The 15,736-nt window shown below is 36.5% G+C and overlaps 1 protein-coding gene across 8 annotated transcripts in view; it reads left to right on the top strand.

Moving 5' to 3' along the window:
* LOC106070298 (unconventional myosin-XVIIIa-like) overlaps window positions 1–15,736 on the top strand; it is an 86,900-nt gene that overhangs the window by 54,155 nt on the left and 17,009 nt on the right. For all 8 annotated transcript variants that reach the window (XM_056005196.1, XM_056005195.1, XM_056005198.1 and 5 more), the window contains 11 exons: window positions 3,689–3,819; window positions 4,946–5,100; window positions 5,670–5,793; window positions 6,604–6,699; window positions 7,632–7,733; window positions 7,923–8,033; window positions 8,544–8,667; window positions 10,337–10,578; window positions 11,721–11,837; window positions 13,894–13,977; window positions 15,113–15,250. In XM_056005196.1, the coding sequence (XP_055861171.1) occupies window positions 3,689–3,819; window positions 4,946–5,100; window positions 5,670–5,793; window positions 6,604–6,699; window positions 7,632–7,733; window positions 7,923–8,033; window positions 8,544–8,667; window positions 10,337–10,578; window positions 11,721–11,837; window positions 13,894–13,977; window positions 15,113–15,250 (1,424 nt within the window). The remainder of the gene's footprint in view (window positions 1–3,688; window positions 3,820–4,945; window positions 5,101–5,669; window positions 5,794–6,603; window positions 6,700–7,631; window positions 7,734–7,922; window positions 8,034–8,543; window positions 8,668–10,336; window positions 10,579–11,720; window positions 11,838–13,893; window positions 13,978–15,112; window positions 15,251–15,736) is intronic.

Raw genomic sequence — 15,736 nt, 5'->3', positions numbered from 1 at the left:
CTTATTGTAGGATTTCCTTCACACCATCAATCCAACTTAGTCTAGATGGTTCCCCCTGCCTGAAGCCTGACTATATGTTATCAATTGTATCACAGACACACACACAAGTACTCTCTCACAAGAGGAAGAGTCTAGAATGCTGTTCCAGAGGGTGACAGGGATTAGAATTACAAGTGAAAGCTAACCTGGAATTATAATCAAAGCATTTTTTTTCTGTCTTAACTATATAGAAATGTGGACCTAGGTGAGAACCACTGTATTTGAGATTTAAGATAAATAGTTCTGTCTGTGACAGATGGGAGAAGTATATTAATTACATTGGTCTATGTATAGCTTTTTTCTGGCTAGCATTTTGTCAGATGATTTATATGCAGCCAATTCCCTGTGTGTGCCATTTGTAACTAGTTTGTAGCTATTTATAAGCTATTTATACTAAAATTCTAGTTCCAGTCTAGTCTACTCTGTATAGTTGTAAGATGTTGGATGTTTTTGTTGACACAATACTGTACAGTTATAAGGTTTTCTACTGGTTGTTTTGAAGACTAAGAGACTAAGACTAAGACTGCTTTATTGATCCTTACGGAAATTTGTTGTGATTACAAGGACTCGTTTCTCATATAAAGACAACACAACGAAAAATACACATAAATACAACAGACAACATAAAGAGTTCATTCAGCGACTACACACAGGTATCTTGGTGCATTTCATGTTCCCTGATCAATGAGTGGCGGTGATAGAGTCTGACCGAGTGAGGTACGAACGAGTTTTTGTACCGCTCCGTTCTTGTTTTGATTGACAGCAGTCGCCCACTTCGCGACGACCTGGCGTAGTTCTGATGGAGCGGGTGGCCGTTGTCTTCCAAGATTTTTTCGATTTTTCTTAGGCACGTTTGTTCAAAAAGTTCCTTTAAATGTGGTAATGTTGTGAGTGTAATTTTTGATGCTTTTTTAATGATGTTTTCTAGACGTTGCAACAGTTTAGATGAGGCGTTGCCTTGCCAACAACTTATTCCGTATGTTAGCAGATTTTGTACAGTCGCGCCGTAAAATGTCTCAAGGATCTTCTTATTTAATTTAAAACTGTTGAGTTTGTATAGAAAAAAGAGTCGCTGGGCTGTTTTCTTTGTCAGAGTTCCAAGGTGGTCTTCCCATGAAAGCTTGTTGTTGATGATAATGCCTAGATATTTATATGCCTTTACTTGTTCTATAGATGTAGTGTTTATTTGCAGTTCACGTATAGTTTGTTTTTTCTTTCTAAAATCTATTATAAGTTCTTTAGTTTTTGTTACATTCAGTTCTAGAAAGTTGTCGGTGCACCAGTTTGTAAACTCTTCTATCGAGCTTCGATACTGAGTTTCGTCTCCTGAAATAAGACCGACTATGGCAGTATCATCAGCGAATTTAATGAGTTTAACTGAGTCATAGATGCTTCTTATGTCATTAGTGTAAAGAGTGTATAGCACAGGAGAAAGTACACAACCTTGTGGAGCACCCGTACATAGTACTCGAGTTGACGATTTGGTGTTGTTGACTTTAACATACTGGGGCCGTTGGGTTAAAAAGTTTAGAACCCATGCTTGCAAGTAAGGGCTTACATTTAAGTTACTCAGTTTGTTTATCATTAGATGTGGCTGTATGGTATTGAAAGCCGAGGAGAAATCTACGAAGAGGACTCGTGCATATGTTTTGGGTATATCGAGATGCTTATAAAGCTGGTCCAAAAGCAATAGAATGGCATCCTCAGTTCCTCTAGCTGCTTTGTATGCAAATTGGTGAGGGTCTAGGCTGTTATTGACTTTTGCTACAAGTTGTTTAAGGATATATTTTTCAAAACATTTCATAACAATAGGTGTTAGTGCTACTGGGCGGAAATCATTTAAGCAATCTATTTTTGGTTTCTTAGGCACTGGTATGATTTCTGAAGTTTTCCAGATGTTTGGAATTACGCACGTTTGCAATGACTGGTTAAAGATATGACAGAAGATAGAAGAAATTTGCTCCGCACATAGCTTGATCAGCTTGCCACTAATTTTGTCTGGTCCACAAGCTTTTGTTACGTCTACTCTTTTAAATAACAATGTCACTTCATCCTCCGTTACAAAATTGACGTAGGGCTCTTGTTTTCCTTTGGACAGAGTGTTGAAAAGTTCTTTGTGTAGATCAACAAAATCTTCTTTGTCAAAACGAGAATAAAAATAATTTAGTTCGTTGGCGAATTTCTCATCATCAGCCACTAAAATTTGTTTTCGTTTTGAGGCGCAGCCTGTTATTTTCTTTAATCCCTCCCAGCATTGTTTTGAGTTGTTCTTGGCAAAGAAATTCTCAATTTTTTCTTTGTATGTTTTTTTCCCTTCAATTATTGCTTTTCTCAGTTTATTTTTAGCATTTATAAACTCTTCGTTGCTAGCCTTATACTTTGTTTTCTTTTCAGTAATAAGGTGTTTGATTTTTTTGGTCATCCAGGGCTTATTGTTTCCATAGACTTGTATTGTTTTTGTTGGAATTGTTAACTCCTCGCAGAATGATAGATATGAGGTAACAGTTTCTGTTAGTTCGTTTATGTCTGGACAGTTCTCAATAAAGATTTCCCAGTTAGTTTTCTCAACGCATCCTCGTAGTTTTTCTACAGCCTCTTCAGACCACATCTTGACCGTTTTTATAACTCTCTTTGTAGTTTTAAGAGTAGGTTTGTAATTTGGTATAAGATGAAGTAATACATGGTCAGATTCTCCAAGTGGGAACAAACTTTTACATTTGTAAGCCTGCTTAATGTTTATGTAGCATTTGTCGAGCGTTCTGCCCTGCCTTGTGGGGAGGGAGACATACTGGCAATAGTTTGACAGTGTGTTGTCAATATTTAGGTTGTTGAAATCTCCAGTTACGATACAAACAGAGTCCGGGTGTTTTGATTGTACATTGTGTAACACATCAAAAATTATTTCCGACGTAGTCGCTGTGTCAGCCGTCGGTGGTATGTACACAACAACAACACACACCTGGGTGAATTCTCTAGGCAAGTAGTAGGGCCTAAAGTGTGACACACATAAGTTCAATGTTAGGGTCACAAATTTTATTCCTGATGTTCACATTATTGGCGTTGCAGTATTCCTTGTTTATATAGATTGCGAGTCCTCCTCCTTTTGACTTTCCACTATTAATTGTTCTGTCTGCTCTATAAACGTAAAATTTATCGAGATCAACTGAAGAGTCGGGTATCGTATCATTGAGCCAGGTTTCAGTGAAACACATTAAGGAACACTCTCTAAATTGATACAAATGTTCACAGCAACCTGTTAATTCTTCCATCTTATTTTGTAAAGACCTAACATTGCCTGTTACGATGGGTGGAAGGAAGCCTCTTTGTCCTCTTCTTCTACACTTAACTCGTATTCCTCCTCTACGTCCTCTCTTCTTACGTTTTGCGCTAGGGATTTGTTCGGTTAAAGCCTTGGGCTTAGGCTCGTTATTAGGTTCCAAGATGGCGGGTGTGTTGTCCATACTGTCAAGCGTCTGTGTAGTTATAAAGTTTTCTACATTTTGTTTTGAAGACTGTAGTTATAAGGTTTTCTACTGGTTGAAGACTGTAGTTATAAGGTTTTCTACTGGTTGAAGACTGTGTAGTTATAAGGTTTTCTACTGGTTGAAGACTGTGTAGTTATAAGGTGTTCTGGTGATTGTGTTTACAGAAGACTCAGTGTACAAGAGCAGGTACGAGCGATTGGTCAGAGAACTCCAGGTCACCAAGAAACAGCTTCAGCAGCAACATGAAGAAGAATTGGAACAAGAGTTACAGTCCAGGAAGTTGATTGAAAAAAGAGTGAGTATCTTTTATTTAATTTTATTGTCTCCTAGTTACACTCATCTAAATTGTTCATCTATAGACTTAGACCATCAATGAACATGCTTAGATCATCAACTAACACTCATGTTTTGATTTCTTAATAAAATAATTCATACATATCATTAGTGTCTAGATTTTAAACACAAATTGTATCAATCCTGAAATATTTTTTTGCAAATGACCTAAGCTGTTCATGTAGATTTGTTGTAAAGAACTAGTACAATTAATTGAATTGTGTTGCAGTATGCAATCTGTTTCAAAACTAATTTAAAATCTTATTTGACAGCAAGAAATCAAAATGTTTTGATATCAAATTTAAGATTCACATTTTTGTTATTTTTGTTTTCACAGAAGTAAATAAAATTGGAATAAAACATAGAAATAAACTTCTTACAAAGAAAAAAAACTTTTCTTTATATTTTTAGCTTAAGCATTTAAAAACAATTTAAAATAAAACAGTTTGTATCAATCAATTAGCACAATCAGTTTTATAACTGTCAGGGTTAAATTTCAAAATGTTAAGAAGGTAATAATTATACATTTTCTACTACTTGTTTCTTTTCCCAATCACATTGAATTGCTTAATTGAATTTTGCCTCAAAGTGGGCACATGCAGAAATACAAAATATTCATGTAAGTTTTCGTCTAAAAAATTTTTATGTGAAACACTAAAGGGAAAAAGGGACTAAATTATTGAACTTGTATTAACCATCTTGAAATAAGTATATTTTTTTAAAAATATATTAAGTTCATCAAATATTGACACAGCTTTCACAATATCAACTTTTGTCACTATTTGTAAGAAAACTAATAAATAAATCAAGTTCACACATTTCATGACTTGAAACTGATGTTGTAGAGCTCTTGGCTGCTTCTATGGCCATTGATTAGTGAGGTAGTCATGTGACCAGCATGTGATTAGTATATTCTAAATTAAATATATGTTTGTAATTTTTACAGAACTATGTGTAGTTCATAACTAAAAAAAAATTAAAAAATTAGTACAAAATAATTCAAGACCCTCAGCTGATAAACAGGAACACTATTTTTTGTTAGATGTATGCATCATTAAAAGTCAACGCTCTGTTAAACATATTTCCAGCTCCATGAAGCTGTGTCTGAAGCAGAAGAACAGAGACGCCAGGTGCAAGTGGCCAAGAAGAAAGCCCAAAGACTGACCACAGAGATGCAGGACATGAAGCTCCACTTGGAGGAACAGATGGCAAGAAATAACGAGCTGGAAAGAAAGCAGAGGAGGTGAGTTGTCTCCCTTGGTCCGTAGAACCATATACTAGTCAGTATGTATAGCTGGTATTTTCTAACTTTATTCAATAGATATATTCTTACATTATATATATATAATGGTTGATAGGTCTATAATTTAATAGATAATTTATTTGTTTAAATATGCCAAGTCATAAAGCTATTTTTTTTGTTAATTTACTATTTGATATGCATTGTTTTCCTATGCTAATATTTATAAAGATTCACAACCTGGTACTGTATTAGTAATATACCCATGATCTAAACTAGTCAATTCATTTATCTTTTTATTCTTCTTTTTTATATTTGGGATGGATGCTTTGGTTATTTATAATTTATCCCAGAACCTAGCCCAATTCACAATTAAATTTAAGCCTACCTAATTCACTGGCTTTAATCAAAAATAGTTTGAAAACTTTTTAGTTTCTAAGTTCATGTATAACGTTTATAACACTTGCTCTCATTGAATCCATAATGTTCAAGTTTTTGATTGGTCACAGTGGTATCATGGGAACATTTTTTTTGTACACTGAGAGCTTGACCTTGACCTCTGTCTTGTCCAGGTTTGATACTGAACTCAGTATGGCTCATGAAGATGCCAAGGAAGAGAAGTCTGCTAGGGAGAAGTTGCAGAGAGAAAGAGACCACCTCCTGTCTGAGAAGTACACTCTGGAACAAACCTTACAGGTCAGCGCTGCACTGTAGTCAAATGTCACAATTCAAACTAATACATACTGTGAGCCATGTATACTTCAGCATGAGATGTTTCTTATAACGAATGTCTACCAATTTTTCCTGCATTCTATTAGATAGTGTCAACTGTGAACACTTGATGTGTGTTCACTCCAGAAAATTTACTTAAAGAAAGAGGAAAATGAAACTCTTTTGTGCTAAAATTTAAAAATGTAATGAACGAGCACTTTGCAATGAGATCTAGGTTTTAAACAAGAAAACAAAGTTGTTGAGGTTTGCAAAGCAAACTATTTTTTTAGTTTAGGGTTAGGGTTAGTGGTGGGTAGATTGTTTTCTGTAAAATAACAAAAGGCAGGCAAGACAAAGGCAGACCACGAGCACGGTGGCTTGATGATGTAGTGGCAGACCTACAACAGCTTAGAGTCTGGGCATGGAGGCGTAAAGCTCAAAATAGATCAGAATGGAGAGAGGTGCTAGAGCAGGCCTGGAACCTCCATGGGCTGTAGTGCCACTGGGATGGATTAGGGTATGTCGTAATATCTTAGTAATTGCTAATAATATTTATAGGTCTGCTCTCGTCTCGTATACTGTAAGGCTGTAAGGTAAATGCGACTAAATCATGCGTTACTAGTTGACGGCACCTTTGTTCTATTCCTTAATGTTCATGTTTTGTTCACTGACTATACACTAGACAGATTTTTTGTTTGTTGGTTAGTATTATCAAACTAATGTTACGGTTAAGAAACTTGCTGATGTTATCTCCATGTGGTGATGCTAATGTATGCAGTCTGTTTGTCTCTCCAGCAAGTGAAACAAGACCTGGTGGCGGCACAAGAGAAATGTGAAAGACTGGAGAAAGAGACCAATGACTTAATGTTGTCAGGAAAAGATAATAATGAGGTCTGATATATATATATGTTTCCCTTTTTTTTTTTTCTTCTTCTACTATTAGCTGGCATTTTCTTTACCCCTGACAGGAGGAAGAAATGTGACATTTTAATTTAATCCTTTTGGAAACAAATGACTAGGTAATTGACCACACAGTGAAAACTGTTTGACTGTAATAATTGTTTCAAAATAGAATCATCTTAAAATTAAATTTACCTTTCATCTTTTTTTCTAAAAAATGTCTTCAGCTGGAATGACCAAACTGTTTCTTTTGTAGTTAGTCAAAAGTTAAACAAATAGATAGACGTACGTGAACATTTTCACACAGACTTCAAGGTCCAGTCAACATGACCTTGTAAAATCATTAACTGGACTGTTAATAAAAGAACTAGATTGTGCCAAGCTCACTGTAGAGACTCTTTTGCAACAACAAAGCATTACATAGAATATATAAAATGAGAAATGATAGACTATCATCAGTTTTATAAAGTAGGAATTGATTTTTAAAAAACTTTTTAAAAAATCAATTGTTTTACATTCAGTTACATTACTTATAGTAATGTAAATTATATCAATAATAATACATTTATAAATAATGTGTGTACTTTAAATAATTTTATTATAAATTATTTTGTAATATTGAAGTGTTTTTTTTTATTTCATACCCAACAATTTTGTCAAAGTGAAGCATTTTAAAAAGTTTGCAGGATAATTTAATTAATAAAAGAACATAGAATTAGCGAGGTGGCAATTTCAAAATCATGATTCTCTTACTGTGAATGTCCCTTATAACCAGGACAGTGAAGTGCCATCTCATCTTCAAGTGTTCCAGTGTTCCGTTCTAATTTGTATTATATTGTTACTATGTATATATGTCATGTCAAAATCAATCAGCTTCTCATATTTATCCTCACCTCACAGTTAAAATCCATTTTGTGTTTCAGGTGGTGACCTTGAAGCGACAGAAACATGACCTGGAAGTTAAGATTCAAGAACAAGAGGAAGAACTGGATGACCAGGCTGGACAGATCCAACAGTTGGAACAGGTATTTGAAATAAACCTCAATAAACCAACATAAAACTGCTTTTTGAGCAGTAGATATTTTATGTATGTCTCCTGGACTTGTTTGACCTCTCTCAATATATCTCTGTTTGTACATGCCAATACATGCTAAGCTAGGCAGTAGAGATGGATACATATATTATCCCCGCGTGTGTTTTCTGTACGTCTGCAGGCCAAGTTGAGGCTGGAGATGAACATAGAGAAAAGTAAACAACAGCAGGTCAAAGAGTTGGAAGAGAAGGAGGAAGAGATTGAGGAGATGAGATACAAGACACAGAAGAAGGTAAGACACATGTCTCTGTCTGCACGGGCAACTGTTTGTTGTTTTTTAATTGCATTTTGTATAATGCAGCTTTCAACTTTCATGCTTACAGCATGCTCTGTGTGCAATGGTCCATTGTGGATTAGTGGGAGGAGAGGCTGTCTGGGAGGCCTTGCTGCCTTTAAGTTCTGGATTCTACCTTAATCCCACTTGATAGGTAGCCAAGCAGTTTCTGTCACTATTACAAGTGTTAGTGGACATGTTAGTGGACATCTCAATAAAGAAAGCCTTTAACCCTTAAAGTGCTGAGCTGTTTTACAATGAGTTTGCTTTACCCAGGACTTATCTAAAACCTTTTTTTTTATCTTGAGTTAGTGATCATCTAACTATGCCCAGTAGTTATTTAAACCTAGTGATCATCTAACTAAGACACTTAAAAGCCATTTAAACTTTTATTTAGTCTTTTGTTTAGTTTAGACATCATGTTTAGTATTTTAAAACTTGTTCACTGGAAGGCTGGTCTTCTTTCAGCTCCGACAACTAGAGAGCCAGCTAGAGGAAGAGTATGAGCTGAAGAAAAGACTCCAGGATGAGAAAGCACAGCTGGAGAAACAGCTTCAGGCAGCTGGTAACAGAGGACCACAGCGAGATAAAGGTAGACACATTGTTGATATTTGTTTCTTCCCACAAATAGTTAAACCACACAGTAACAAGAGTGAGGCCAGAAGTGTTCCCATCTGTGAGTTAACATTTGAAAAGAGAACAAAGTCACAAAGAATATTCTTAATGAACTTAAATATTTTAAATACCTAGGGTCAAACATAACAAGAGATGGAGGATCAATAAAAGAGATAAAACCCCATTCAAGCTTGGCATCCACTGCCATGACCAAACTGGAAAATCTGGACGAGTAACATCAGCTTCCCAGTCAAATTAAAACTGTAGTCTTCACTAGTGGTCACTGTACATAATTGTGAAAGTTGGACACAGAATGATGAGGCTGAAAAAAAAACTCCAAGCTTTTGAAAGTAAATGCTACAGAAAAAATGCTGGGTATAAGTGATCAGGAAAAGAAGAGAAATGAGTTTGAATTTTTACAAGTCAACACACTGCCTGGCAAAAAGGAAGAATTCCTCAATACTGTGAAGAGATGAAAGCTGAGCTGGTTTGGTCATACTGTAAGACTTGACTCACTGTCTAAAGTCATCCTTCAAGGTACAGTGGAGGGAGCACAAAGAGAGGAGGCTTGGCCATAGACAAAAATACATAAAAGAATGGACCGGCCTCTCTCTGGATATCTGGATATCCTGCTTAGAACAGCTGATGATCAGGTAAAGTGAAGGGTTTTGGTTAGTCAAACTGTCACAGCACCCAAAGTCAAGGGATAGATGGGACTGAACTTTGTTCATTCATGAAAGCTAGTTCAGTTTAGAACTTATTCTGTTTTTGTAAAGTATAAGGGATACAAATGTACAAGTCATCTTTGATTTGTACTCACATAAATCTAATGCTTGAAGTATCCCATTGTATGTTTGAATAGATCATTGTACACTTAGGACTATTGTAAAGTGTAATAATTGAAATCAAGAGGGTTTCAGTTTTATTTAGTGGGTAATCCCTTTTAAAAACATAGTGCTTTTTTTGTTGTTGTTGCAGTTTAAACTATTGATGCTAATGTTATTAATCAACCTTTACTATCTGTTTTTAGAAAAATTATTTATATTTTTAGAAATACACATAAGTTTTTTTGTTTTCTTGTCTGTAGCATTCAAGTTTGAAATCTTTTGAATATTCTAAGTACTGTACACATTTTAAATTTCAATTTTCTAGTAGTGCTAAGAGGGCTGAAGAGCAAACCTCTCATGTAGACTAATTCATTCGTTAAAAAGCTTTATGTTTACCAAGATTACATTTCAACATCTTTGTACTCTACCCTCAGCAGCCACTTGACCTCAAAAACTGCAACATACTTCTTGCCTGTCTAGTTTCCCATTGATAAAATATTTCAAGCCCTAACATTTACATTGGGCAGATGTCAGTTATATTTTCTCTTTGCCAAAGGTCAGCATAATTGTTAATTTGGCCAGCATTTCCCCCCATGCGAGTCATGCTACCATTTAGACCTGTACACACAAGACTTCATTCCCAACATTAAATCATGAATATAAAAATTGCAGCCCATCTTCAATAACAGGTGGAACTCACAACCTTCAAGGCTGCAACTCAGTGATTAACTGCTCGGCCACCTATTCAATTTGATTCATATGTAAAGACATTATATTTCAGTTTTTGATAATACCGTTTCTATTTTTATTATCTAACAGATGCAGAGAATCGACTCAGGCGCAACCTTCGAAAGACCAAAGCTTTGCTGAATGATGCTGGTGCAGCTTTGCTAAAACAGAAGGACATTGAGGTGCTGAGAGCACAGATGGCTGCCTTGAAAAACCAGTTGGAAGATGCAGAGTTTGCTTCAGCTGCAGCAGTCAAGGCCAAGAAGAGAATGGAGCTGGAAATGCAGGAGCTGCAACAACAGATTGATGACCTCACCAGAGCTAAACAGGAGGTCAGTAGACTGGGGGGGGGGGGGGTCATTATACAGTGGAAATAAAACAGGAGGTCAGTAGACTGGGGGGGGGGTCATTATACAGTGGAAATAAAACAGGAGGTCAGTAGACTGGGGGGGGGTCATTATACAGTGGAAATAAAACAGGAGGTCAGTAGACTGGGGGGGGGGGTCATTATACAGTGGAAATAAAACAGGAGGTCAGTAGACGGGGGGGGGGGGTCATTATACAGTGGAAATAAAACAGGAGGTCAGTAGACTGGGGGGGGGGGGTCATTATACAGTGGAAATAAAACAGGAGGTCAGTAGACTGGGGGGGGGGTCATTATACAGTGGAAATAAAACAGGAGGTCAGTAGACTGGGGGGGGGGTCATTATACAGTGGAAATAAAACAGGAGGTCAGTAGACTGGGGGGGGGGGTCATTATACAGTGGAAATAAAACAGGAGGTCAGTAGACTGGGGGGGGGGTCATTATAATAGTGGAAATAAAACAGGAGGTCAGTAGACTGGGGGGGGGGGGTCATTATACAGTGGAAATAAAACAGGAGGTCAGTAGACTGGGGGGGGGGTCATTATACAGTGGAAATAAAACAGGAGGTCAGTAGACTGGGGGGTCATTATACAATGGAAATAAAACAGGAGGTCAGTAGATTGGGGGGGGGTCATTATACAATGGAAATAAAACAGGACGTCAGTAGATCGGGGTCATATAATGGAAGTAAACTTAAGGTCTGTTGACTAATGTGATTATAAAATGGAAATAAACAGGTCAGTAAATTAAGGTCATTATACAATGGAAATAAATCAGAATTTCAGAAAAAGTGGGGTGATTAAACAATTGAAATTAAAATGAGGATCAGTTGACTGGGGTCATTATACAATAGAAATAAAACAGACTGTTGGTAGACTAGGAAAACAGGAGACAAAAACTACCAGGGTTATAGTTTATCATGGAATGAGCTTCCAAAACTATTAACTAAAATGAAAACCTTTTAAAACTATTTTGTTTACCAGTATATACAAATCTATAACTAGCAAATGTCAACTTTCCCTTTAGCCAGACTTGAAAAGTTGAAGACATGAATGTTTCCATTAGTACCACTAGAGTTCTTGTTCTGACACCATTGTAATATGTTACAGTCTGAGGCTCGGAGTATGTCTCTGATGAGAGAGAAGACAGACCTTCAGAGTAGACTAGAAGAAATGGAGGAGGACATGAATGATGTCATGAAGAAATACAAGGCAGCAGTACAGCAGGTAATGAAATACTGCAGGTAATACAGTACTGCATGTGATGAAGAAAACCAACAGAGGCACTCGGGGACAGTGTTCAACACATTGAAAAAGTGCGGGGGGGGGGGGGGGACATACTTGCTTGGGTAACCAATGTGCAGTCTTGAGAATGTATGTAAGAATTAATTGATGGACTTGAGGGCATCCAAAAAAATGTTTGTGGGGTAGCAGTGTTATCAGAACTTGCAATCTTTTAGGATACGATTAGGAATTAGTTATTTGTTTCATAGAAAGGAGAACTTTTGACTTAGAGACAATGACGCGACTAGTAAACACATGGCGAGGATTTGAGGAAGAATAGCGAAATGTAAACAGAAGACTTTAGAGGGACCAAGGCAGATTTTAGCTTCACATTTAACTTTCCCTTCATTATTATTAAACTTCTTGTTCGACATTCGCTATCAGCGTCGACTAACCTTTATTATTGCCCTCTCGCCTGTGTTATTTGAGAGTTAACTCCATTGGACTTATCTGCATAAGACAGTGAAGAAACGCCTAACAGATCTATAGGACAGATGATGTAAAGGTCATCTGTTTCTTTGGCCCATGATCAACGAGGTTGTCATGTGGCCAGCACAATGACCAACCATCTTTACTTTCCCCAAGCAATGTCACACAAGTCAGTTACTGTGCCCTGAATAAGTTTTTTCTATTTAAAATGTTGCAGTTTTGAAGATTGACCTTGTGGCCAGAACCTTATTCTTTAAAAGTCACAGTTCTATGTATAGTCACAGTTCTATGTATAGTCATGAATTCTTTGTATAGTCATGAGTTCTATGTATAGTCACGAGTTCTATGTATAGTCACGAGTTCTATGTATAGTCACGAGTTCTATGTATAGTCACGAGTTCTATGTATAGTCACGAGTTCTATGTATAGTCATGAGTTCTATGTATAGTCACGAGTTCTATGTATAGTCACAGTTCTATGTATAGTCACAGTTCTATGTATAGTCACAGTTCTATGTATAGTCACAGTTCTATGTATAGTCACGAGTTCTATGTATAGTCACGAGTTCTATGTATAGTCATGAGTTCTATGCATAGTCACGAGTTCTATGTATAGTCACGAGTTCTATGTATAGTCCCGAGTTCTATGTATAGTCACGAGTTCTATGTATAGTCACGAGTTCTATGTATAGTCCCGAGTTCTATGTATAGTCACGAGTTCTATGTATAGTCACGAGTTCTATGTATAGCCACGAGTTTTATGTATAGTCATGAGTTCTATGTATAGTCACGAGTTCTATGTATAGTCACGAGTTCTATGTATAGTCATGAGTTCTATGTATAGTCACAGTTCTATGTATAGTCACGAGTTCTATGTATAGTCACGAGTTCTATGTATAGTCATGAGTTCTATGTATAGTCCCGAGTTCTATGTATAGTCACGAGTTCTATGTATAGTCACGAGTTCTATGTATAGTCACAGTTCTATGTATAGTCACGAGTTCTATGTATAGTCACGAGTTCTATGTATAGTCACGAGTTCTATGTATAGTCACGAGTTCTATGTATAGTCACGAGTTCTATGTATAGCCACGAGTTTTATGTATAGTCATGAGTTCTATGTATAGTCACGAGTTCTATGTATAGTCACGAGTTCTATGTATAGTCATGAGTTCTATGTATAGTCACAGTTCTATGTATAGTCACGAGTTCTATGTATAGTCATGAGTTCTATGTATAGTCATGAGTTCTATGTATAGTCACGAGTTCTATGTATAGTCACGAGTTCTATGTATAGTCATGAGTTCTATGTATAGTCATGAGTTCTATGTATAGTCACAGTTCTATGTATAGTCACGAGTTCTATGTATAGTCACAGTTCTATGTATAGTCATGAGTTCTATGTATAGTCATGAGTTCTATGTATATTCATGAGTTCTATGTATAGTCACGAGTTCTATGTATAGTCACAGTTCTATGTATAGTCATGAGTTCTATGTATAGTCAAAGTATTTTCTCTCATTGACTTGTCAGAGTGTTGTCTACTGAGTTTCCTTATTGTCTTCTTTCAGCAATCTGTTGACCAAATCACATTAAGTGACCAGATGACTCAGATAGAGGAACTGATCACAGAGAGGGACAAGTTCAAACAAGAGGTCAGTGTAAGAGCAGGCCATTGGCCTATCTGGTCAATTGACTTGTATCATATCACATTTATCTTTGAGTATCTTAAATCAACATATCAAAAGTGATAAGCATTACCATATTATACTATATCATAACATACTTTAGTATCAGATTTTACCATATCCTACTATATCAAAATATCATAACATAGCATCATATTATAACATATCCTACTATATCAACATCACATACTTATCATACCAGTTCTAATTATTTGAGTCATCAGACCAGGAACATGAACAAAAAAAAAAAATATTTTTGTGGAAAAATGTTTTGGGACTCTGCTGGCCATGTCCCACTGTATTTCTTCAGCACTTATCCTTGAAGTAGTTGAGATGAATTCTCTTCAAGTGTCTCTTCACTTCACTTGAGAGATGATCTCACTTCATCTGCTGGAGCTCAACATGGGGTCGGGGGGGGGGGTCCAGTTAGAACATAGACACACAGAGATAAACTTAAGTATGTCGTCATCAAGTCATGTGATGGACTCACGTGACCAACACAGAGTAGCCCCATCATCCAGTCCACTTGACTGGACACCAGGCTGCCCATTTTTTTTTGTGACACTATCTTTCCTTTCCATCTCACAGCAAGTACTTTGTTTTCATATTGAAGAAGTTACTTGTAGAGCTGGGATGACCAGGTGATGGGGACTCAAGGGTTTCAGAATCCTCGTGTAATTTGAAGTTAATCTAATCCAATGAGAGCTAAGAAAACTGGTTTAAAAAAAAAAATATCTTGCTATCGGTGTAGGCACGTATAGCAGACTCTTGCTTCCCTTTCATTTGCACTTAGAGTTTATAAAGTCTGTATTACAAGAAAGGGCAGACACTTCTATACACACATGTCAATACGAGTAAAAAGACTCAATCTGCTTGTTAGGAGTACATTCAATCTTTAATAATTAAGAGGTCATTCCTTCATAAAGTAATCCATTTATCTCAAAATGGAGCGTTGGCTTCACATGTTTTTATTTTCCCTAATGAGTTTTATTATTGTTGTTTTTGGATTTTTTTGTTTCTTTGACTTAAATCTTTTCTAGGTCAATACAATCATGAGTCACTGAATCAATGATCAAACTATTGATTTGTTTTATCTGTCCAGGTGTCTGACCTTCAGTCACGTGTCCAGTCCTATGATGAGACCATGGTGGACAAACATAAAGTGGAGAGGCTAGAGACCAAGGTCAGGGATGTTGAGAACCGCCTTGAATTGGAAGTGACCACAAGACAGAGATTAGAGGTATACCTTCATACTTAGGCTCGTTATCAATGACTTAGGCAAGGATTGGTTGGATGAGAATACAAGTCTGTGGAACAAATAAATTATATTCATATGCAAAGAGTTAGGAAAGATAAACATTTAGTTAGCTGTCAATGTCTTAGTCAGTTTCTCAAAGCATTTACTGAGGTGTAAGTTATATTACACACTTGTCTGCACAATAGCATACAGAAAACTGTTGGGTTTTTTGGGGTGGGGTGGGGGGGGCAATATGAACACATTTTTGTTAGTCTTTGTGAATCTCTGAACTTCAAAAAGGAATATCAGTTAGAAAACATAACTATTGAATCAACTATTGAATCGACTAGTCAGCATAATGTACTGCCACCCTGGGAACTAAGCTCTCAATAGTGACGGTATCCAAAACATGACAAAACAAATCAGAATGAGTTCAAGGAATTAGTCAACTCTTTTCTAAATACCCATTACCCCAGGAAACTGAGGATA

Source organism: Biomphalaria glabrata, chromosome 12 (genome assembly GCF_947242115.1).
Source record: "Biomphalaria glabrata chromosome 12, xgBioGlab47.1, whole genome shotgun sequence".
NCBI classification, from domain to species: Eukaryota; Metazoa; Mollusca; class Gastropoda; family Planorbidae; genus Biomphalaria; species Biomphalaria glabrata.
The sequence above is the reverse complement of the archived record's forward strand: the minus strand, read 5'-3'. Positions and strand labels throughout refer to the sequence as shown.